The sequence below is a fragment of the Euprymna scolopes genome, chromosome 35 (genome assembly GCF_053919585.1).
Source record: "Euprymna scolopes isolate OS-2025 chromosome 35, ASM5391958v1, whole genome shotgun sequence".
In the NCBI taxonomy this organism is placed as follows: Eukaryota; Metazoa; Mollusca; class Cephalopoda; order Sepiida; family Sepiolidae; genus Euprymna; species Euprymna scolopes.
This window is the reverse complement of record NC_136516.1, coordinates 5,517,501-5,542,500: the sequence shown is the minus strand read 5'-3', so window position 1 is coordinate 5,542,500 and position 25,000 is coordinate 5,517,501. Positions and strand designations below refer to the sequence as shown.

The window sequence follows — 25,000 nt, the reverse complement described above, 5'->3', positions numbered from 1 at the left end:
ATACGCAGTTTATTTTATCTTATTTCCTTTTCTCTATATTCGTATATGTCTCCCTCTTCTTCCTAGGTTAGTAAACGCGTGTCAAGGCATTTACGCGTAAGAACGTGCATATTTAGGGGTGTGTGTGTGTGTGTATGTGTGTGTGTTGCGTGTGTGTGTGTGTATGGGTATGTGTGTGTCTGTTGTTACGTCTAGCTACCGGACAGCCGTTATAAGTATCATAATGTTCTTGTTGTTTTTTAAAAAAAATCCCTCCCACCCTCTCTATAAAATGTATTAAGTGGATTGCTACTCCCACCCCCTCTGGTTTTTTGACAGTCAAGGCCCGATTCTTTTTCTTTCTTTATTTCAGTATCAAAAATGTAATTGTCTAGTTTAGATGCTTGAAAATACCATAAGGTTGAAATAAATTATTGCATCGACAATTAGGCAATTTCCGTGTTATATATATATATATATATATATATATATATATATATATATATATATATATATGTATATATATATATATATAAAGCTGAATGTCTGTGTATGTGTGTGTGTCTGGTCACGAATAGGCTCCTATATGGTTGACTATTTTAAAAGACTGATTACATATATTGATAGAAGATGTATCGACCCACAGGGCATGTTTGATCGGGCAGAACGGTGGTTCATTAAAATTTGAGGTCTGCGTACGCGCCTGATCCACAAAGTATGGAAATAAACAAATTACAAATTTTACAAAATCTTTTACAAGTGTTTTTGGTATAGATGTACATAAGAATACTTTGATAAGTATGTTTTAACTTTAATAGGGATGGTATGATAAAATTGTGGGGGTCTGCGTTCGCGCCTCGCCTCCATAGAATAGAAATATGTCACAAAGTTTAACAATTTTTTTTTCTTAATATAGATCCTAAGATTATTTGTGATACGTGTTTCAGTGCGAACTGGTATGGTATAATAAATTATGGGGTTTATCTATTTTAGTTTTACTTTAGTCATATTTTGCATTGGTTTTGATACCCCCAAGTTCGAAGCTATCTCTGTACAACCTTTCCTTTTCTTAACCTATCATACTTTCATAAATCAGAGTCTATTTTCTGTAAGCTGTTATTGAACCCAGTCAACAACGATTACTTTTGCTAGTATATATATATATATATATATATATATTTATATATATATATATATATATTAAACGTAAGTTTGTAAACAAATATATTCTTATAAGGTATATATGTGTAATGTTATGGCGTAATCACGTTCGACACATCGATTCCCGTTAGATCACCGAAGTTAAGCTACGTTGAGCCTGGTCAGTAAAAGAGGGGTATCTACTTGGAACTTCCAGGTGTTGTATGTGCTTTCCGCTTATCTCGGCATTGTTTTAGCTCGTTTTCAACTTCTCCTTGCAACAGAATTACAGCAGTGGCGATTCAAGAGATATGTGGTTGGTAATTGCGCAACCTTTGCCACACGATTACATGTGTAGCTGCCCGTACAGGGGGTATTCTTTGTCTTTTGAAACTAAACGAAGGTATCGATCGATGTTATAATGTTATTTAAAATTAACTAAGCGCAATTAATATAGATTTACACGTTCCTAGCATATATAAAATTATAAAGCATTCTACTTTAATTGACATAATCGTTATACTTATATATATATATATATATATATATATATATATATATATATATGTGTGTGTGTGTCTATATATATATATGTGTCTATATATAGAGATGTCTCGTGATGCGGGGTTCGAATCGTTCGACTGCTATTAATCGTGGCACCCTGCACTGAAGATTCCCGAAAGGATGAAGCACTAGTGTCTGTAGGTTAGGTATTTAATAATTATTATAGTAAAAAAAATAATTGGTATTATATATATATATATATATATATATATATATATATATATATATATATATATATATATATATGTATATACTAGCATTTTTGCCCGGGATTTTGGAGGTGTATGTTGAGCAAAAAAAAATCGGCCAATTTTTAAACTTATGACCCCTTAACATTTATTGTTTTGGACTCAACCTAAGTTATTAAGTTAAAGGAAACTATATCTAAAATTTCAATTGTTTAGACCCAAAATTGGCGAGAAATGTTCGGTAGAGTTCTCAAAGGCCAAATCGGTTAACTTTGAACCCTTAACAGCTTAATTTTTAGCCGAAACTGGATTATAACAATTTTGTTTAAATCTCAGTACCCTGCGTTGTAAATTTCGAGTCCGTCGACTTAAAATTGACAGAGTTATTACGTAGGGAAATGTACACAGACACACACACACACACACAGACACGTTCACTTCATAAAAATAACAAACTTCCTGGACGTCACGTTAAATTTAGATAAAAACACATAGGAACCCTTCTTAAAAGATAACGCTAATCCAATATACGTAAACCCTAATCCAATCACCCACCGTCAATTATAAAACAGATTTCTAACTCGATCGTAAGTAGACTCAGCAATAACTCAAGCGATGAAAATGTATTTAACTGGTCAACCAATATCCATGAAACAGCCCTGAGAAATAGTGGATACAAAAATATTGATATCAAATATAAGCAACAAAATACCAATAACTATAATGAAATTAAAAATAGAAGTAAAAGAAATATAATCTTGCATACGGCACTTACAATTCCGCGACCAATACCTTACATAAAACTTTCAATAAATATACCCTAAAGTTATACTATAGCTGTTGTGAAAATTTAGAGATGTTAATTAAAGCACATAATAACAAAATATTAAGAGAGCAATGAAAAAAAAAACATCAAAAGAACCCACAAAAAAGTGGACACCGTGACAAAAATACAATTAGCACAAAATACACATATGTAATTAGTAGAAATACTACTACTACTACTACTACTACTATTACTACTACTACTAATAATAATAATAATAATAACAAAACTACTCCGGACAACAACAACCATACTAGAAATAAAAATGCTAATAACGAACAAGATAAATGCAACTGTAGATACCACCCACTTTGCCCACTTCAAAATAAATGTCTACCCAAAAGCATAGTTTACCAGGCCATAATATTTGCGGAACAAAACCCAAATAACAAGACATATTACGTAGGTATGACTCCTTAGATTTTAAAACTCGATATTATGACCTCAAAAGTACATTCGATAATAAAAAAACAACGTATGAAAACAACTCTAGCAAACAAACACTGGGAACTCAAGTAAAGCGGACGTTAGCCGGTAGTCGAATGGAAAATAGTAAGACAAGCAAACACATGTAGAGACCTAAACGATTCATGTAGATTACGCCTTCATGAAAAAATTGCTATCCTATATTTTAAAGAACCCCAAGTGCTAGTAAAATATAGGAGAGACAAAGCGAACAAGTATGTCCACAGGATAAAATTTATGTTAGGATAGAGATACAAACTTATTTTAAAACTAAGAATTACGATAGAAAATAAACAAATAAAAATAAATAAAAAATAACCATGTATATACATAACCTATCACACATATATATGTATGTATTTATGTATGTATATACATACATATATATATATATATATATATATATATATATATATATATATATATATATATACAAAAACTAACGTATAAAAAAAAGAAAATTCACCTAGACTTAAAGCAGGTCAAGACACTAGATATCTACGCTAAACAGCGCACAGAAAGGAACGGGCCAACCGGAGATCAACTGGGTCTTTGTCATGCAAGTGCCTGCTGATTGGATGATTAGAAAGTGTGCGGTGGATACTAGAAAGCTGATGACCTAACTAAAAACTCAATAGAAGGTGCGTATATAAAAAGTCGAGACAACCACAAAATTCTCGCATAAGCATGAAGAATACTAGAGTGGATGAGACTCGGAATATTCAGTGTAGCTTAATCGCCATGTATATTTTATAACTTACTATCTCTCTCTCTCTCTCTCTCTCTCTCTCTATATATATATATATATATATATATATATATATATATATATATATTACTACGGCGTAATCGCGTTGACACGCCGGTTCTCGTCAGATCACTGAAGTAAAGCAACGTGGAGCCTGGTTAGTATCAGACGGGTGACCATTTGGGAATTCTAGGCCCTGTATGTGCTCCCCGCTTATGTCAGCATTTGTTTCCAGTCGTCCTGTACTTAAGTTGCCGCTTGTATTTAACAATGACGTCTCAGGAGAGGTGTGGTTGGAGATTGCGCACCTCCTGCCACAAAAAAAAAACACGCGCAAGCAACCCTACCTGGGTATCCATAGTCTGTCCAAGACTGAAGGAACCTGTTTTTTTTGCCATATATATATATATATATATATATAAGTATGGGTGTATTTTGTTCACATATGTCTGGTGCTGAAATTGTGGAATAAATACGATTATATACAGAGGGAAAAGGAGATGTTTATGTGCGAATGTACGGATATATGCTTATTGTTATTGGAGAATAAATGATTCCAAGCGGAACTCTTCGGAGGTGCTGCGCCAAACCAGTGCCAGATTTTATAAGCGAATTGAATTATACTTCTCCCAATTCCACGATGATGAATCTCACCTTCAAAAACAACATGGCCGATTTAACAATTGTAAGCGCATTTGAATTTCGGCCGCCTCTAAATCGCCGCTCGACTTCCCGATTCTTCTCTTTGGCTTAGAACGGTTTAAATTGGGCGAAACTGATTTACTGATTCGTAATAATCTATTTCTCATTTGGTACATCAATATATCATGAAAACTTTCTCGAAGCCTTCTCTTTATATATATATATATATATATATATATATATATATATATATGTATATATATATATATATGCGTGTGTGTATACACTATACATACAAAAAGATTATATGCAGATATATATACACATATATATGTGTATATATACACATATATATATACATAAATACATTTAAATATAATATATATCCACATATATAGTTATATATACATTTACATATATATATATATATATATATATATATATATATATATGTAAATGTATATATAACTATATATGTGGATATATATTATATTTAAATGTATTTATGTATATATATATGTGTGTATATATACACATATATATGTGTATATATATCTTCATATAATCTTTATGTATGTATAGTGTATACACACACGCATATATATATATATATATACATATATATATATATATATCGACTTATCTATCTATTTTCTATGATATAAAATGTAACGGTGTGTCTGTGTAATTCCTTTCTCATAAGTTACGAAATGGCGTAGACTATATTCTGCAAATTTAAAACAATGTCCATTTTATATCCGCAGTGCTCGTATATAGTTTTTATGCCGAAATTCATCAATTAAATATCGAATACCGAGGAAATCCGAACTCCAAAATCACGTTTCCTATTTATATATACTAGCAGGGCTACCCGGCGTTGCTCGGGACCATATAAACAATGAAAAAACAAAAGCAGATATTGAACATATGTTTTATTCTTAGGGGAGAGGAATCTTTCATCTCAAGTTTTAGCGTTACAAACAAACATTTGTCTATTATATATATAGATAATGACAGGTTTTTTGGGGGCCCCCCTCGAAGATAACTGATCAGTTGACCAACTTCTAATGGTCCGTTTGACGTGAAATTTCGATATTAGTCATCCGGGTGATGGGGCTTCGATATGATATCAAATATTTCAAGTTTGGTTCCGTCTTTCAAAAGTTTTAGCGTTACAAACAAACATACATACACACAGACGTTTGGCTTTTATATATATAGATGTATATAAATATATATACATATATATTTTAGTCATTCAATAAATGTAAGAACGTATGACTTGAAATGGTTAAATTTCAAATCAAATGGTTTAGATTATTCTATGTAAGACAAAGGATACATTTGAAATATTATAACTCCTTATCCTCTAGGATTTCGATACCTACCATGTTTTCAGAGGAGAAAATATTAGCAAATAATTATAATAGTTTACCCCTTATTTACTAAAGTCAATGAGGCATGGAAAATCACAAGGAAAAGTTTTTTTAAGAATTTAAATATCATAGATTCAGGGACGTTAATGAAACGGATATGAAAATTCACATCCAAATTGCATGGTAAAATCCGAAATGAATGTCTTTGATTGCAGGTAAAGTGATTTATTTGATCTATCTTACATATCGAACAATTTTTTATTTAGATGGGATGGTACTTATAGAATATTACTGCTATTATTTGTTGTTAGAATCACAGGTTCCGATACCAGTTGATTGTATATCAAGTTCGATACCACTTGATTTCCTGTTCAATAATGGGTTAACCTCACTATTTTAACTTTTTATTATTAACAAGCATATCAGCCCGGCGTTGCCCGGCTTGTCCGTCGTTGCCCGGCGTTGTCCGGCATTGCCCGGCGTTGCCCGGCGTTGCCCGGCGTTGCCCGGCGTTTGGATGTGTATGGTGAGCAAAAAAAAAAAAAAGTGTAGTAGGAAGGCAGGCTCGAACCCGTACCGCGAAGGAGGAAAATGACGGGGGAAAAACATGACGTCTTTGCGGTTACGACCACCGCCAAACTTGAAATGACTTATGCTAACATTTAGGCTAGACATTCGAAAGGAATGGATAACTTTTAAAAATATCGGCGAAAAAAGCACCCACCCTGTTGAAAACTGCTTAGTTGAAGGTGAAAATATTAATGTTTTTAGCCAATTTTTCGGTATTTGTCGTACTAAAGGCCAATCATAAAAACGATACTGACGTTTGTAAAATCTGACGCCTCTGTCAAATGTTTTCGGCAGACATGCAAACATACATACATTCATACATTTATATATTGGTAACTAAAAACTTTCGACCAGAGCCGATGAAAAAAGCTTACCCTATCTTTGAATACCCTTTATGGAAAATTTCAAATTATTAGACCAGAAATTGTCTGAGTAATTTGGTAGAGACCGCAGAGGTCAATTTTAAAATTTGACACCTACTATGCACCCTTTAAAATTTATTGTATTGGACTCAAATCTACTTATTAAGTTAGATCCATGTTTAAGAAACCTATATTTAAAATTTAAAGTGTTTATACCTAAAATATTCGGAGGAGCTTGGTAGAGTTCTCAAAGGTCAAACCGTTGACCCCTTAACAGCGAAATTTCTGGCCGAACACAGATAACAAAGATTTTACTAAATCTTAGTAACCTGTATATAAAGTTTCGAGTAGTTAGACTTAAAATTGACAGAGTTATTGCGTAGGGTAATGTACACACACACACCCACGTTCACTTTTATAGATATACTATCATTCCAGCCCGGTGTTGCCCGGGTGTTTGGAGGAGTATGTTGAGCCTAAAATGCGGTTAATTTTTTTTTTAATTTTGACCCCTATTATGCCTCCTTAACATGCATTGTTTTGGGCCCAAATCAAGTTATTAAGTTAGATCCACATCAAAGGAATCTATATCTTAATTTTCAGATGTTTAGACCCAAAATTGGTGGAGGAGTTTTGTCGAATTCTCCAAGGTCAAATCGTTGAACTTTGACTCATTAACAGCCAAATTTCTGGCCGAAAATCGATCACAATCATGTTCTCAAATCTCAGTAAACTGTATATCAAATTTATAGTCTGTAGACTAAAAATTGACAGAGTTTTTGCGTAGGGACATATACACAGACACGCACACAGACAGAAAAACACGTTAACTTTTATAGATATACTAGCGTGGGTGCCCGGCGTTTCCAGAGTGTTTAGAGGTGTATGTTGAGCAAAAAAAAAAAACAAAAAAAAACGGTCAATTTTTTAAAACTTTGACAGATATTATGACACCGTAGCATTTGTTGTTTTGACTCAAATCTATTTATTAAGTTAGATCCATGTTTAAGGAGCCTATATCTAATATTTCAAGTGTTTACACCCAAAATTGTCGACGGAGCTTGGTAGAGTTCTCAAAGGTCAAAACGTTGAACTTTGACTAATTAACAGCTAAATTTCTGGTTGAAAACGGATCACATAGATTTTTCCAAATCTCAGTACCCTGTATATAAAATTTCGAGTCTGTAGACTAAAAATTGACAGAGTTTTGCTGAAAACACTATTAATAATTCCCTCCACTCTTTATCTATGCCTTAATCTAATCGTAGATTCCAGGAACAAAACTTTTTTCTTAGAACTATACGCCTGTGGAATTATCTTCCGTTTTCTAGCTGACTACAATACGGTTGTCTTGAAGTCTAACGTAAGCACGTTCTTGATTAGCCGTTCCACTTGTTAACAATTTTACCGAATTTCCATTTACTAACGATTTCTATATTGTTCAATTTCTAGTGCACCCTCTTTAATCATTATCCTCGAGTGACCTGTTGGCCTTGATAAGTGATGATGCCTATGTAAAAAATGTTATTGCGTAGGGAAATGTACACACACACACAAACACACACAAACAGACACGTTAACTTTTATAGATATATAGATAAGTTAAATGCACGATAAACGTAGAGGTACCATTTAATATCGCTGCAAATCATGTCTTCGCGTGTGGTCGGGAGTGTTTTTACTCGGCCCTAAAATACTTCTTATATATCGAGATTTCATAGAAATGTAAGAATGTGTTTGTGTTAGGATATCAAAGGGAAACATTTTTTCTCAACGAAGTAAACACACGTTTGCGGGCACAGTGTCTGAATTGGCATACAAAAAAGCATCGTTATAGATATCTGTGAAATATTAAAAAGAAACTAAAAACAAACTGATTGTATTCAGATAACAAAACACTCATAGACTCATCCCAACCAAAAGGTAGATAATTCTGTAAAGGGGGTAGAGTAAAAGAGGACGATAATTACGGTTTTTTAAAAAAAGGAGAGTACGAAAGGGATTTTGAAGGAAAGAAAACTGAAAGAGAAACAGGGAAAAAGCAGAAAGAGGATTAAATAAATAAAATAAAGGGGTGATATTCAAACAGCAGAAGAGGAAATGATCCTTTAAGAGAAATAGGATGCGAGTTTAGAGTTTCCATAAAACTATTGGTTTGACAGATAAGAGGAACTTGACTTCTGGTTTCGAATTAGACTGATCAGCCCTTTGAAGCTAGTGTCTGCAAGGAAGAAGAAGCTAGTTGGAAAAGCCTTTTTTCCTATATTGACCAAGAAACCATCTAGAGAATTTTACGTTGTAAAATCCTGCATCTTGAAACAATTATGTGAATTAAGGTAAAGAGAATGCGAATATTTAACCCTTCCATTTTACGATTTTATGTGAATTATCTAATGCAATAATTATTTCTGTTTTTTTTTTCCAGTTATCATTGATTATTGATTATTGAATTGATTTCTAATACAGTGACATAACAAGCAGACTGGATGAAGAGAAGAGATACACAAGCATAATTTTCGAGCAGAACTAAATTAAAAACATTTTAAAACAGACAACTGACCAGCAAGTTAAAGATATTGCAATATAAACTTCAGGTCATGTACGTTTTGTGCGCTCTGATAATCAAAGCGGTTATTACCAGTGAAATGTGTGTGTATGATTTTGAAGGGTCTATCAGTAGACGAAAATAAAACTTAAGCCACAATGACTTAAGGTTTTCCCTGTCTTTCTGGGCTAACAACGGCCTCTTTACATGACTTAGTACTTTAAAGAAAGATTGTGTAACGCACTCTTGGCCTGGGTTACACCCCCCCCCACACACACATACACACACACACACAAACACGCGCGCACACACACACACACAAACACGCGCACACACACACACACACACACATATATATAAATAATAAACAGAAAGTATTGTTTACATGATATAAGCAATAGTAAACATTCATTATATTACAAATGCCAGTATTTATTTATAGATAATTTAATCTCAACCGAATAAAATCAGACTTTGTAAATTGTTTTTTTTTTACTATTCAATCTATCTATAAATTTGGATTGTAAATTTCAACTTACAGTTTTAATTTTCTTTCTGAATTTGTACTTTTCCGGAGAAATAATTATTCAATCAAGTAGATTATATTTTCTTGCGTCCATCAAATCAATTGAAATATTTTTTTGATAAGAATGTGTTTCTTGACAATTTCCTTTTTCCCATAATTCATTTCCATTCATTATTTCTACATAATTAATTGTTCGTCTGCATTACGTGCACACACAATCTTATTGATACACAAATTTACGATAGTAATTTATCATTATTTACGAAAATAGTTTTTTGTCTTTTTTTCACCACCTTTAGATAAATATAGATGTATATATTTACACACACACACACACACACAACCACACACACATATATATATATATATATAATGTAGTAGCATGTTAATATATTTTGAAATCTTATATATATATATATATATATATATATATATATATATATATATATAAGCGAAAATGTGTGTATGTATGTTCGCTTTTTGTGTATGTCTTCAAAAGGCTTTTTTTTCCGGCGAATTTTCGAAGCCGTCGCTCATTTTTAAAACTTTTTACATCGCGTCTAAATGATACTATCTACGACTTAATAAGGGGGGGTCGCCTCTCTATTTAATTTGCCCGATTTGAAACGTTCAATATTCGACATTTTTGGATCGGTACGTGTTGCTTCGTTTTTCGGTATAATAAAAGCGACACTCGATTCGAACCATTGGCCCATAGAAAGCAATGCAATGTTTGGTCAATGTCGGCTTCGTCATATCAGACGGTTGCTTTCACGTCGAGACGAGACACTCCCCCTAATAAACAGGCAGCTGATTTTCCCAAAAATTATTTAAAGACAAACAAACCGGGTTATTGACCCCATTAAAAACTGTCCCGCAGAAAATGTTAGCTGCTGAATAGCTATTGTTTACGATCTCCGTATGTGCATTAAGCTTTTTCCTATATAAAAAAGAAGCCAACAGCCTCGCACTCAAAGTTCATGTCATTGACTTGTCAAAACTGGGCACCTGCCAGTTCGCACATTTTTTTTTTCACATTTAACTATTTTCCAACTGCGCGTCAAGGCTTCGTTTTTTTTTTAAACAACCAACGATTTTTCTTTTCATTTACCCAAAAACACACACACCTACAAACACCTGGGTTCCGCCGGCTACCCCGCCCCCCGCTAATATATAATAAAATACAAAATTTCTTCTCGCCTCCATTTAAGAAGTAAGTTTCTTAACAGTTGATCATCTTTTGTTGAAATTTTAAACTCGCTTGTTTGGCCTTCCTTCGATATCGTGGCGGCTTACTGACCTGATCATTATAGACCGTTCGTGTATAACGTCTATGCGTTCGTATATGTTTAATTCTATTCGAATGTCGGTGTCCTTGACGGTTTTCTTGTGGTATATTTCTTGCTAAAGGAAACAGTGATGGCTTCATTGCGAGGTTCGAATCCCACATTCGGCTGAAGTAGTTTTACCACATAAGCATAAACCCCTTATTTTTAAACTGAGTCTCAGAAGGAGTCTTATGTCGAATAGCTCTTACGCGTCCTATAATGAAGATATAATCTTGGAAGATTTTACCTCTAAACGATTTAATACGACTTCTGTTTGTTGTGTTACTTATTTCGTATGTTAATATGTAAACTAGCTATAATATGTGATCATTGACTATTAGTTTATTTTCTTTTATAGATTTTACTAATAAAACCTTGCGGAAAGTACGGCATACGCCTCCTTGTGTCTTTGTTGCATGAGGGAATGCATCTATCTTAGTTAAACAAACGACCGCCGACCACTAGACAATCATGGTTATTCACATACCCTGCATCCATGTATAAATACGTTCATTCTAATTATTAATCGATCATTATAGAAAAGATAACAGGGTGTACTTTTATATTAATCCTCTACAGAACTGTTACATAATGTAACCGAGAGTAATTTTCTACTGGAATGCTATCTTTTTAATATCAGCATGACCTTGTGTCTAACTTTCAATACAAATAAATAACTGTGTAAACGTAAGTTTTTGTGGATGGAATCTACTATTTTTCCGCTTCCAAATGTTGGTGGCTATGAAAGACATTCTGAATTGTTGAAATGTCGAACTCTTGAAAAGAAAGGAATTGAAATAAAAAATAACAATAATATTTTTGCATCATGATATATGAGAAAAGTAGAAATATTTTATTCATTTCATTTCTTTTTATTTTAAATATAACGATAAGTGGTCGTGGAGGAGAGATGTAGTCTCGTTTTGGTTGATGAAGTATTCAAACTAATTGCTCAAGTAGCCCGGATGTCTACGCTGATTTCATTTAATAACGTTGATGGAATGGTCATCATTTTTTTCTTAGTGTTAAATTACGTCCATTTCATTTCACTAAATTATCCGTTGCTATACGTGTCTACTTAAACGCATTTTAATTTAACACACAAAGTAATCTTCTGAAAACTTTAAAAGATGGACTTAAATAGCATTTAAGCTCTCGTAGCTATTTCTGACAATGCGGCACCATAGATTATGTAAATATCACTACCGAAACATCTGTAAAAAGTTTAATATCGAATGCAACAACCATTCTTAAGAACATGTACCAGGAAAAACAGTTGGAAAAAAGAATACAACGACCCTTATGATATTGCATTTTCGAAATCTACGAAGCAGAAAAAGGAATCTAAATGTATGTATGTTTATATGTATGTATGTATGTATGTATGTATGTATGTATGTTTATATGTATGTATGTATATATGTATGTATGTATGTATGTATGCCATCAACTGTCGACAGAGACGACGGATTTTCAAGAGATCAATATCTTTTTGAAGCCCGATTCTTCGGACGACAAATCGAAAAAATTAGTAAAAATATTAATTCCTTGACCCTTAATTGGGCATTTTATACAATGAGAGGTCGCTTTCTCGCCGATATTTTCGAATTTCATCTCCTCTTTTCGAATGATAAGCCTTAATTTAAACCTTCGTTACTTCCGGCTTGGAAATGGCAGGAACGGGAAAGAGGTCAAGGTGTTTTTTTACGTTCTTCTCCTACTTCGCGTTACGGGTTCGAAACTGCCTGCTTACTAGCTCTTTTTATTTTTGGCTCAACACTCACATCCAAACACCCGGGCAACGCCAGGCACCCAGGCTAGGCTAATAGGCAAAGTGTGCGTGTGTGTTTGTATGTCTGCCCAAAACTTTCGATACACGCGAAGTCAGTATTATTTTGAAGCACTATCCTTCGGACGACAAATATCGAAGAATTGGCCCAAAACATTGATTCCTTAACCCCTTAACCGGGCAGTTTTGTATAAGGAGGGGTGGTATTTTTCGTCGACATTTTCGCAAGTCATCATACCCGTTGGATTGACTCCGCAGCGGCTCAGCCGTTACGTTTTATTTCCTCATTTGCGTCATTCCTACCACTATTTTTTAAACAACACCTCTCTCATCCCAAACTGCATACTGTTGTTTTGCTCCCCACCGCTACAAATATTTTATCCCCCTCACGGGGTTCCTTACTACACAACCCACACACACACGGGCAACGCCGGGGACCACCTACACCACCTACACACAAGGAACCACGAACAGAAAGAAGAAAGAGACAACCGTAGTTATTGTTTCCAACGATGCAGAGTTCAGCAGAGCTGAGAGGGAAAACATTCTGAACTACGATGCAAAATATACAATATGAAAAGAAACTGGAATCTTAGAAGGATCTCAATCATTCTAGTAATGCAGTAAAACCATGAAAAGCTTTCGGGGAAATACACAAAAGGAACCACGTACAGGAGATGTAGAAACAATTGCATTTAAAACGAAAGTTAGAAACTTAAAAAAGGTGCATTGGTTGGAATGTATGAGATATGCGTGTCTACATTAACGCACTTTTATCTAACGTATTATGTTATGCGTTAATATCTTAAAAGTAAATGGCATATATATATATATATATATATATATATATATATATATATATAATCTTACCATGGGGTAACGATTTCGAATCTCGCTAGATTCAGCCACTCTGATGAGTCGTAGACGACGAAACACGTGTCATTTAAAAAAATAATATATATGCCGCCCCCCCATGTGAGGGTACCAAATTGATTAAAGGAGAATTATTCCCAAATCGCGTTTACGTAAAAATGCACTTTCGTAAATAATTGAATCCATTCCAGACATATCGCCAAAATAAAAAAAAAAAACTAAAACAAATAACATCTATATAAATGACGATATATCCGAGGAATCAACGAGGTGAACTAGGGGTAGAGGTTTAGGCTTCTTACTATGGGGTCCGGATTTCGATCTCGCTAGATTCAGCCATTCTTATGAGTCGTAGACGACGAAACACGTGCCAGTGGACAAATGTATTTTTAAAATAATAATATAATATATATATATATATATATATATATATATATATATATATATATATGTGTGTGTGTGTGTGTGTGTGTGTGTGTGTGTATCAACCTCTGATCTTTAAATTGGGTGATCAAATACAGTATATGGTATAAAAATCAATGGAAAACAATTGTGCTTATCAGTGGCCTACCTTCTATAGAATATTTCTCTGAGTTGGTCTTTTTGTCTGTCCGTCCATTACACTTCCTCTTGGACCGATCTTGATGAAATTCTGTATAGACCTTTGCATGATAAGTGCCACCGAACTAAGCACTTTGTTGAATAGTGGAAGTTTTCAAACCACTTATCAGATACCTATTTTTTTCTTATTGAAGAGAAAAACAGTTGAAGGGTGTTTTAGTTAATGTAAACATTAATAACATGAATGTGATGTGTTTAAAGACCTCAAGAGCATAAGAATAAAAACAATTCTAACTTATAAGCATTCTAACGAAAAAACTCCAATATATATATATATATATATATATATATATATATATATATATATATATATATATATATATATATATTAAGTAATGTGATTTATAATTTAAAAAAATTTTAAATTTAAAAATCAAATTTTAATTAAATTAAAAATCAGTTTCATAAGAAGGAACAACAACAAAGTCAATTATCTGATATTTCAGATAATTGACTTTGTTGTTGTTCCTTCTTATGAAACTGATTTTTAATTTAATTAAAATTTGATTTTAAATTAAAATTTTTTTTTTTTTTATTTTTAAATTATAAATCACATTACTTAATATTGAATTAGCTCTAGGACATTTAACTATCGAGCTTATTATATATCTAAATTACAACGAGAATTTCCTGTATTTTAATTAAACTAGTAATTTCACTATTACATTAAAATACACTTAGCTCTTTAGACTATTATTCTAATCTCCTTTAAATTATATATATATATATATATATATATATATATATATATATATATATATATATATATATATATATATATATATATATACTCGAAGCACCCATGCACCGGCATTGCTCAATGGAAATATGAAACAAGAACAGAACAAATTTTGTGAAAAACTCCTTCTGAAAATAAATTGTATTACGGTTTCTAGTTGAGGCCATTATCGGCTCTTATAAATAACGAGGATTTGCTAACCTGACTTAATAAAAATTATTATGTTATCATTGTCAGCAGGTGTCTTGTTGTGACAGTTAGTGAAAGCTAATAACTCTCATTTGCAGCACTGGTGATATTTGGCGGTGAGTGCTGGTTTCGGGTCTTTACTTTAGGGTACTGAATCCTATCGGGACTGACATTATTGGCTGCTAAATGATCAGTGTCGGTCTTAATTGGATTGAAATCGTGTGTCTTCAACTTTCGACAATATTAAGGCACTGACTAAAACTGGATACCTTCGACGACACAGATGGTCCATCTTGGTTAGTATTGTTCAAGTGGTTCGTTAATGGCACTGGCTGTTTGAAAATACCATTGTAAATATAAATGTATGCGTGACGAAGCGACCAACGGAGCGACCGCGAAGACCGAGATGCCAGAACTCTTAATTGATGTGCTGATTAATTTTGGTGATTTTTTCCAATGACGAATTGTCTGTGTATCATTATTTCGCGCGAGGGAGAAGGAGGGGGAGAAAGGGAGGACAAGTAGGTGGCGAAGAAGGAGAAGGAGGAGGACGACGAGGAGGAAAGACGAAATATATATTTTCGAGGAATTTCTCATTAAAATCGAACAAACTGAACGTATTAATCTGTCTTCGTTGTCATGGCGACCTCGTGAACAATCACCTTTTTAGCTAACATGAAATTAAATTATCACCATAAATCTTTCAACATATATAGAAATTGATATAATGAGAAAAAAGGCAACAGAAACAGCCAACTCCACCAGCACACTCACCACCGTTATCAGGGAGGTGACTGTGGCTTAGTGGTAAACAATGTAGACTGACAATCTTGCTGTGCCAAGTTCGAATCCACTTCGCTTTACAGAAATACTTTCATCCCCGTAAGTACACGATATTCTGGAAAAAAGTTCTTAATAGAATGAGGTTTCGGTTCGGAAGACCAGACGTGCTAATAGTTAACAAGTCCTGAGATGTAGATTTAGCCGTCATAGCAGCCCACAGGTTAAATACCAAGGAGACAGAGAAACGAAGCAAATACACTGAATCTTCCAGGGAGTTGAAATATATGGGGGAAAAAAGTGCCAACATTATCCAAACGATAGTGATGCAAAAAGATGAATCCGCCAGATGTATTGACAACCAATTTGCAATTTCATTTCCTTTAAATCACTGAAATGAAACAAAGCGACGAAAACAAGAACAAGGTGCATCTAAAATAGGTCATGACACACGATCTTTCATTTATCTAATTTATAAAATGCATTATTGTGTGTGTGTCACTCTATTTTTTCAAAGTGTATATCCTTTGAGACGTAAAGTCGCAGGGCAGCACGAATCTGGCGAAACGATTGCATTTATTCTGGAGTGTTTCTTAGATATTAAGGGGTCGAAACTAAAAGGAAAATTTAATATTTTAGATAATAATAATAATAATAGAACAACAATAACAAAGACTTTAGCTGGTGAGGATTACTCTTGACCGTAACCAGTTATACAATCCTTTTGACAATTCTATCTCTATGGTTCTCGTTATGCACTGAATATTTGTTAATAAAACCTATATGAAATATGTTCCTTATTATATTTTATAGATTTTCTATCCTGAAAGAAGTTTTAAAATCTAAAAAAAGTTATTTTAAAGTTTTTGTTAAAAAAATCAGGTTTTCTCATTATTCGGACCTGTATTACAAAGAGGTGGTTGCAAAAATGAGTTGTGGTGTGAGGAGAAATACAAACTGAAGCAGAGAGAATGTTCAGACCTGTAATAATACAAAGAGGGGGTTGCAAAAATGATATGTGGTGTGAGGAGAAATACAAACTGAAAGAGAGAGAAGTAGAATTTTAAAATATTATCTTAAAAAGATAAGATAAAAGTTAGAATAGCATTCCATCAAAGGCATGAAAATTCTTCGACAAAATGTTTTTACTATAGACTTTAAAAATAAAGATACAAGATTCAATTTGAAATTTATTTATCTTCAAAGTGCATTTTTATAAATTTTACCAAGTAAGGTATAAAAATTTAATTAAATTGAATCAAAAAATTACCTTGGCTTTTTTTTTTATGTAATGTACATTTTGGTGCACTTTAAAAACATTATCTTTCATCTAGCAATTAATGATATAGATATAAAATGTTCAATGATTTTTTTGAGTTCAAATTTTTATACCTCACTTTGTAAAATTTATAAAAGTACACTTTGAAGATAAATAAATTTCAAATTTAATCTTGTACCTTTATTTTGAAAGCCTATGGTTAAAACATTTGGTTTAACAATTTTCATGCCTTGGATAGAATGCTTTTCTAACTTGTGTGTGTGTATATATATATATATATATATATATATATATATATATATATATATATATATATATATTACAGTTGGTTCAATTTTAACTATCCCTAATCTTTCTGAAGATTTTTACTATCTTATATATATATATATTACAGTTGGTTCAATTTTAACTATCCCTAATCTTTCTGAAGATAGCTCAAACGGCAACGACTAAAGCAGGGGCGGTATATGTTTTGGTTTCAGTTCACGCTGATGACACTCAAGACCTTTTTATTTATAGTTTTAAAATGACTACTATATGATGAGTATATTATATAGTAATCGATAGCACATTGAAACTATAATAATATATTCGAAATCTATATGAATTATAATACCATATTTAAGGGAATTAATGACTCGTTAATGCCGGCCGCCTTGCTAGTATAATATAGTTTTCATGTAATATTGGATTAGGTTCAAGGTTGTTCGCTTTTTTTTGTTTCTTTTTTTCGTGCAGTATCTTCTTTTATATAGAAGATATTATCAAATAAAAAAAGGTTTTAAGTTGTCATCCGCAATGACAAGTTGAAGCGGCCATCTTAGAAACTAACTCAGCGTTTTGATTTTAAAGAGCGTTTGTTTTAGAGTTTTCAAAACTAATTTTTATCAACAAAGAATTGAGCAAACGTCGTTTTTTTATTATTGGACATTTTTTAATTTATATATTTATTTTTGTATTTTATCTCAATTCTGTTGCATGAGAGCGGGATATTTTGCTGCATTGGACATCGGATGAGCTGCAACGCGCAATTATGCAAATAGACTATCCGTGCTTGTATGGGGATAACGTCACACGGATCATTTCTTGATAATCTGAATTCAGTATTGCCACCACCCCTTTAAAATAATGAAAACAGAAATAAAATTATGAATAAAAAAGATAATTTTTGGAAAACAAGACAAACGTTTCAAAAATAATTATTTTGAAATTAATAGTTTTTGAAAAAAAAATCGGGTTACTTTGTTTGAGAAATACCACAGCTGCTACGTCGAAAGATTTGTAAAAACGTTAATGGAGTTTTTATTTGTTTTACGAAAGAATCAGAATTGTTTTTTCTTTTGTTTTTTTTTTGTTATTTTTCTTATGATGAAATAAACCGAGAGAAAAAATGCCATTTTCAATAGTGGTTTTGTGTATAAACGTTAAAAAGTATTTTTTTTAAATTGACATTGCCAAGCCTGCTGTAAAAATATTACTCACGTCAAAGAGGATCCTATATCTTTTTAAATGGTATTGAAAAGGCTGCTGCAAAGGAATTATTTACACTAAAGAGGATCTTGTATCTTTTCCAAACAACTATCCACTATAGAGGATTATTGTTGGCACCTTTGCGTTGGTGCATCTACCATTAGTCTCTCACTCTTAAACAGTTTAAAAAGAAAGTCTTAAATCTAATAGATCCCTCACTAGTGACTAAGTTTCAGCATCTCTTCCGTCGCCGGAATTTCGTATCTTCTCACCTGGTTTACAAGTACCTTAATGGAATGTGCTCTAATGAACTCATAGCAAATGTACCCCTCGACGTACACACCCACGACTTAACCGAAAAACAATAACGTTGTAAGACCTAGATAGAGCGAAGTCTTCTACTTTAGGAATTGTTTTTCATCGGATTGCTAGATGTTGGAATTTACTCCCTGTTTCCTGCTTCCATTACTATACTACCTTCTAGAAGTTCAAATATACTGTGAAAAGGCATCGGTAGGGATCAGAGGCGAAGTGGTTTGAGATCTTGAAGAAAAACAAATATTAAAGTAATATTTTCCTGTTGTAGCGTGTCTGTTACACTTTATAAAAACGCGCTTGTGTTGCAATTTGTTTTCTGGCTGACGATAAACTATCAGCGTTCACCACATCTACATCACAATATGCTTGAGGATGGGAACAGTTTCGAGGCAAGGAAGCAGCTACACCAGACGTGCCCAACAATATAGGGATGTAAATGAATTCCCTCAAGATCGTTCATTCATCGACCATTTTAAGGCTAAGTAAAAAAGTTAAGTAAGAAAGAAGTCATTTTTGGTCTCTCCCCCCATGAATGAATCTCTCTCCCAAATAAAACCTTTGAAACAGCCAGAAGTCTTCATTGTGTTTCCATGACTGAGTTTTTATTTGTCTTGAGTTAATACAAAGAAAACTGGAAATAAATAATTAGATAAAATCCGGTTCAGCATTTTTCATTTCTTTCTTTATTACCGTAATTTAACGTTTCAGCACCACTTAAAAAAAGTATCTCGCGGGCCTGGTAAAATGAACACATGTTTGTTTTACCAGGCTAGCGTTTCTCCTTCACCCGTCAAAATGCCGGTCGCAGCTGGTTTATTATTTTCTTCGATATTTCAGTGCGACTCCTTTGAAGACAAACTTCCTTTCTGTCCCGAGCACATGCGTCTTACTTTTTTTTCTATTCCTTCAGAGGCCAGCTCGTACACACACCCTAATTTGCATATGCCCTTTTTTTACTTACATCTGCTGCTAAAATGCACTGTGTTAAACTACACATTGGAGGTTCAATTCTCAGTATGTACGACTGAAAAATACAATTGCGAATAAGGTATGACTTCCATCAAGTTATAATAACAGCTTATACAAAAACAAAGTTTGCAGTGAAAATATCAGGTTTTCCTCGTAACAGGTAGTTAAAAATCTGGAGGTTTCGTCGAATGTTATAAGAATTAAGACTTGATCGTATGTAAATAAGACCTAATAGATGTGCGATTTGATTCTGTGTTTTAATATAGGAATGAATGGGAAAAATGAGGGTTAAATGTTGCAGGAGAGGTAGTGTAAGGCAAGAACGACATGTGTTCGTATACGTGTTTAATGACCGCCCTAAATCTTAAACATACTAGTGCGTATAAGTTTAATTATGAAATAATAACCGGTTATATATATATATATATATATATATATATATATATATATATATCGATATCGATAGCATACTTGTCAAAACATCGTTTTCATTACTTGCAGAGCAGCCGCCAATTAGCGTAATGATTAGAAGCCTTAACTGTCGTACGGGCGGTCGGGTTTCGATCCTGGTAGTTGCCTGTCATGCCACACTGATGAGCTGTGATACAGCGAAACAGTACTGGATGGATGTGTGTGTATATATATATATATATATATATATATATATATATATATATATGTATATTTGTGTGTGTATGTGTGTATGTGTGGCGTTATGTGCTACAATGTCACGTATTGCGTGCATTGTGAACCAACATAAGTAAACACAGTATTGTGTGTGTGTGTGTGTGTGTGTGTGTGTGTGTGTGTGTGTGTGCCATGTGGGTATATGTTTATCTTTGAATGCTTTATTTACCAGTTGAATGCATAATGAAAATAATTTTCGATCACTCACCTCGTGATTACCAAGGAATTCGACGGAACAGGGTAGGACGGCGGTTTCCCCGGCAACTACGGTAACATTCACTACGGGAACATCGAATCGGGGGTCCGACGCAAGCACTGCAATAGAATTGAAACATAATATTAGTGGAAATTGGTAACAAAAAAATAACAAAGTAATCAAGTACACATATAACGATTCTCGTGCACAAGGTTTCCACGGATATACCGAATGGTCTGCTACGTTAATAAGTTTTAATTGTATTCAAGGTTTTTAATTTTTTGTTCCCCGACAAAGAGAGATTGGACCTGTAAATACACCCCTGTCCTTTGTCCGTTCGTCTATCCGCACTTTTCTCAATATCTACGCCTTGGATTTTTTTTTTTAATTTTGTAGAAGCATGATATGAATAAAACAATTACCGAACATATTTTCTCGGGAAATCTCTGGTTGCCCCCCTAGTGTCCTTTTTGTGTTTAAATGGTTTAAATTGACACTTTTGGGCTTATTAAAAAAAATAATGCTTGAATTTTTATAAAATTTTGTGAAAAGTGAAACTAACATGTTTCTATATAATTTTATTTGCGATAACTCTTGAGTGTGCCCCAGGAGCTCTTTTAGGGCTAATAAAAACACTCCAATTTTGGGATGATTTTTACATAGTTTTCCAAAGTTTTATCTGTATGTCTATTTAGCAGTTTTGTATGGTGTTGAACTGGGGTTTAATGGGGGTGCAATGATGGACTTAGTAATTTATTTTTTGCGTAGGAAGAACTCAAATTTACATAATAATTGCCGAACGATAACAAGCATACAACCCACAAATGTCTAATTCAATTGTAGCTGGAGTCTAGGAATGTGGCAATAACCGTCATGCACTGCTATGTATTTGCATATATATATATATATATATATATATATATATATATATATATATATATTAAAAGGTTATTCTATTTCGTATGTTTGGAAATGTTTATTGTCATTCATGTATATAAAATGCTCGTTGTGTTTGCAGACGGTTCTTTACAAATACATGTAGTTAATAAACGTTTCACAGAGAGCTTTTTACAATCGAACGATAACAATGTCTGCTTAAACAGGCCAAAAGAATCACATACCTTCTTATTGGTTCAAATTCCTAAAAGAATACATCACAACGAGTTATAGTTACATGAATTTTGTTCGTCTTATTGATTCGTTTCTCGGGGTTCGACACATAGTGTTTCATTTTACATTTTATTTGTTCCGCTTCCAGCAAAGACATCTGCACGTCTGCCCGCAAAGTGTTCTCGCCACTTTATTAGTTTTATCTCTGTTAACTTTATATTCCTCACCAAAGCTGTCCAAATCACATGTCGTTCACATAAGCTAAGATAGTGTGAATTTAACAAAAAAAAAAAAATTAGATCTATTTTTATAATTCTTTAATCGACTTTGTATATATCATTTCGGGTTGAATTCCAGATTAAACATTCGAAACTGTGAAGACATATGTTTAAAAATCGTATTGTCTTCTTTTTATAATAATGATAATAATGACCTGGTCATTATCTAACAATACGCTAACTGTCGTTAATTCTCATCTAAGTGTTTTCATTTTCCTTGCCCGAGAAATTAACAGATTTTGCTAATAGTTTCCATACGCTATACAACAAAATTGGCTTTAAATATTAATGTGTGTATGTTCGGCTTTTCATTTTCAAGATGGTTATAGAATTTCTTTAGAATTTTCCGTTTACCGGGCAATGCCGACATACAGGCATGGTAAGGATTAATAAACATAGGTTGAGAGATTTTATCTAAAGATTATAGTGCTTGTATTGTATTTTTAAATTTATTTGTGTAAATGTTGGCACATTACTATTAATATTCTTTGGATTTTTATACAATACCTCTGTGTTCTCGAACAAACACGCATAATCCAATTAAAAAGTAATATCAATTATATACAGCCGCCGACGCCCAAATTTAAATCTTGTTCCTATCACAGAAGTAACCTAGATGGCAATAATCTCAATAAGAGTGAATATAAGTTTCTGAAAATGTAAAAAAAAAACAATATTAGGTAGAGTTCTCACATCGATTTCCTATGCCATTAATGCGCATTTGATTCTGGTTGTTCTGCAAATCTAGAAAAATAGAGCAACAATAAATATGAGTTGAAACTGCAAATTAAAATATATTGTCTATGGGATTTTATAATTGGACGAGATATCGCACGTAATGAGGAGATATATAAAGGTTACGATATATCTATCTATCTATCTATCTATCTATCTATCTATCTATCTATAAATGAGAAGGTGTCTGTCTATGTACATTTCTCTACACAATAACTCTCTCAATTTTCAGTCTCTCTCTCTCTCTCTCTCTCTCTGTATATATATATATATATATATATATATATATATATATATATATATATATATATATATATACAAGTGGTTCCTTAGGTATTTGACAAACTATGGATGCCCACTGTTGGGGTGCCTGCGCGTGAAATATATTAGTGGCAGGAAGTGCGCAATCTCCAAGCACACCTCTCCTGAATTGACATTGTTAAACACCAGTGGCAAGTGAAGCGTACGTTCATGACGACTGGAACGCCGAGATAAGCGGAGAGCTCATACATCACCTACGATTCCCAAATGGTAACCCATCTGGTACTAACCAGGCTCTACGTTGCTTAACTTCGATATGACGAGAACCGGTGTATCAACGTGATTTTGCTGTATATATATATATATATATATATATATATATATATATATATATATATATATATATATACACATACATATATATATATATATATATGATTACTTCAATTAATCACATAAATTAATATACGAAAGTATAAATTTATGCGCATTTCCTTCAACAGTGCTCCATACGTAGGTAGAGCTAGGTAGTCATTTATAAAATATATATGCCAATTAATCTACACAGAATATCCCACGTTTCATCCAAGCTAGGATCCATCAGGCTTATTAACTTAATATATAAGGTAAAATTAAAAGCCAAGAATAATGCGAGATTTTTTTTTATATATATAGAGTAAAATTAAATGAAAACAAAAGAAATAAATTTCTTTTGTTTTGTTGTTTGTTTTTTTCTTTTTCACACAAATTTTAACTCTAAACAACAGTAATTTTTTTTCTGTTGTATTCAATGGTGTTATAAATCTCAATATATTTCAGACTTATTAGTCCTTTTTCAAGAGAAGACAGATGAAGAGTGTTCAAAATTGGAAAAGCAGCCGGAGAGTTTGCCACGTGATACCGCGAAATATAGAACAAAAAATGACGTTAGGAGAACGTTAAAATAAATCAGTTGATGTTTGAAATACTTGTTGCGTTTGTGAATCAAGAGAGATGACAATTAATATATATATATATATGTGTGTATATATATATATATATATATATAGAGAGAGAGAGAGAGAGAGAGAGAAAGAGGGGGAAGGAGGGAGAGAGAGCGGGAGAAGACTGAATAAGAAGGGAAAATAGAAATATAAGGCTAAATATTGATCGAATGAAAGAAATAGAGAGAGAACACGTAGAAACAAATATGATAAAACGGTTTAAGTGAATAGAACAACAACAACAAAAAACAAACAAGGAGCAAAAAGTGGTCGAAAGAGAAAAAATAGAAGAACACAAAGAACCAGTGAAATAAGAATATAATAAAGAGCTTTTATGCCCCAAAACATCATGTCATTTGATTACATATCTATCTGCTCCTAGCCTCAAAATCGATCGATTAAGGATCCTAGCAATAGGATTAAGTCCCCATTGGCGATAATGCAAAGATTAAAAAAAAAAGCAA

At 33.0% G+C, this 25,000-nt stretch overlaps 1 protein-coding gene across 1 annotated transcript in view; it reads right to left on the bottom strand.

Annotated features, from left to right (window-relative positions):
• Positions 1-25,000, bottom strand: part of LOC145259584 (protein amalgam-like) — a 987,333-nt gene that overhangs the window by 890,432 nt on the left and 71,901 nt on the right. The window contains exon 3 of the mRNA XM_080117238.1: positions 21,182-21,288. Within this exon, the coding sequence (XP_079973364.1) occupies positions 21,182-21,288 (107 nt within the window). The remainder of the gene's footprint in view (positions 1-21,181; positions 21,289-25,000) is intronic.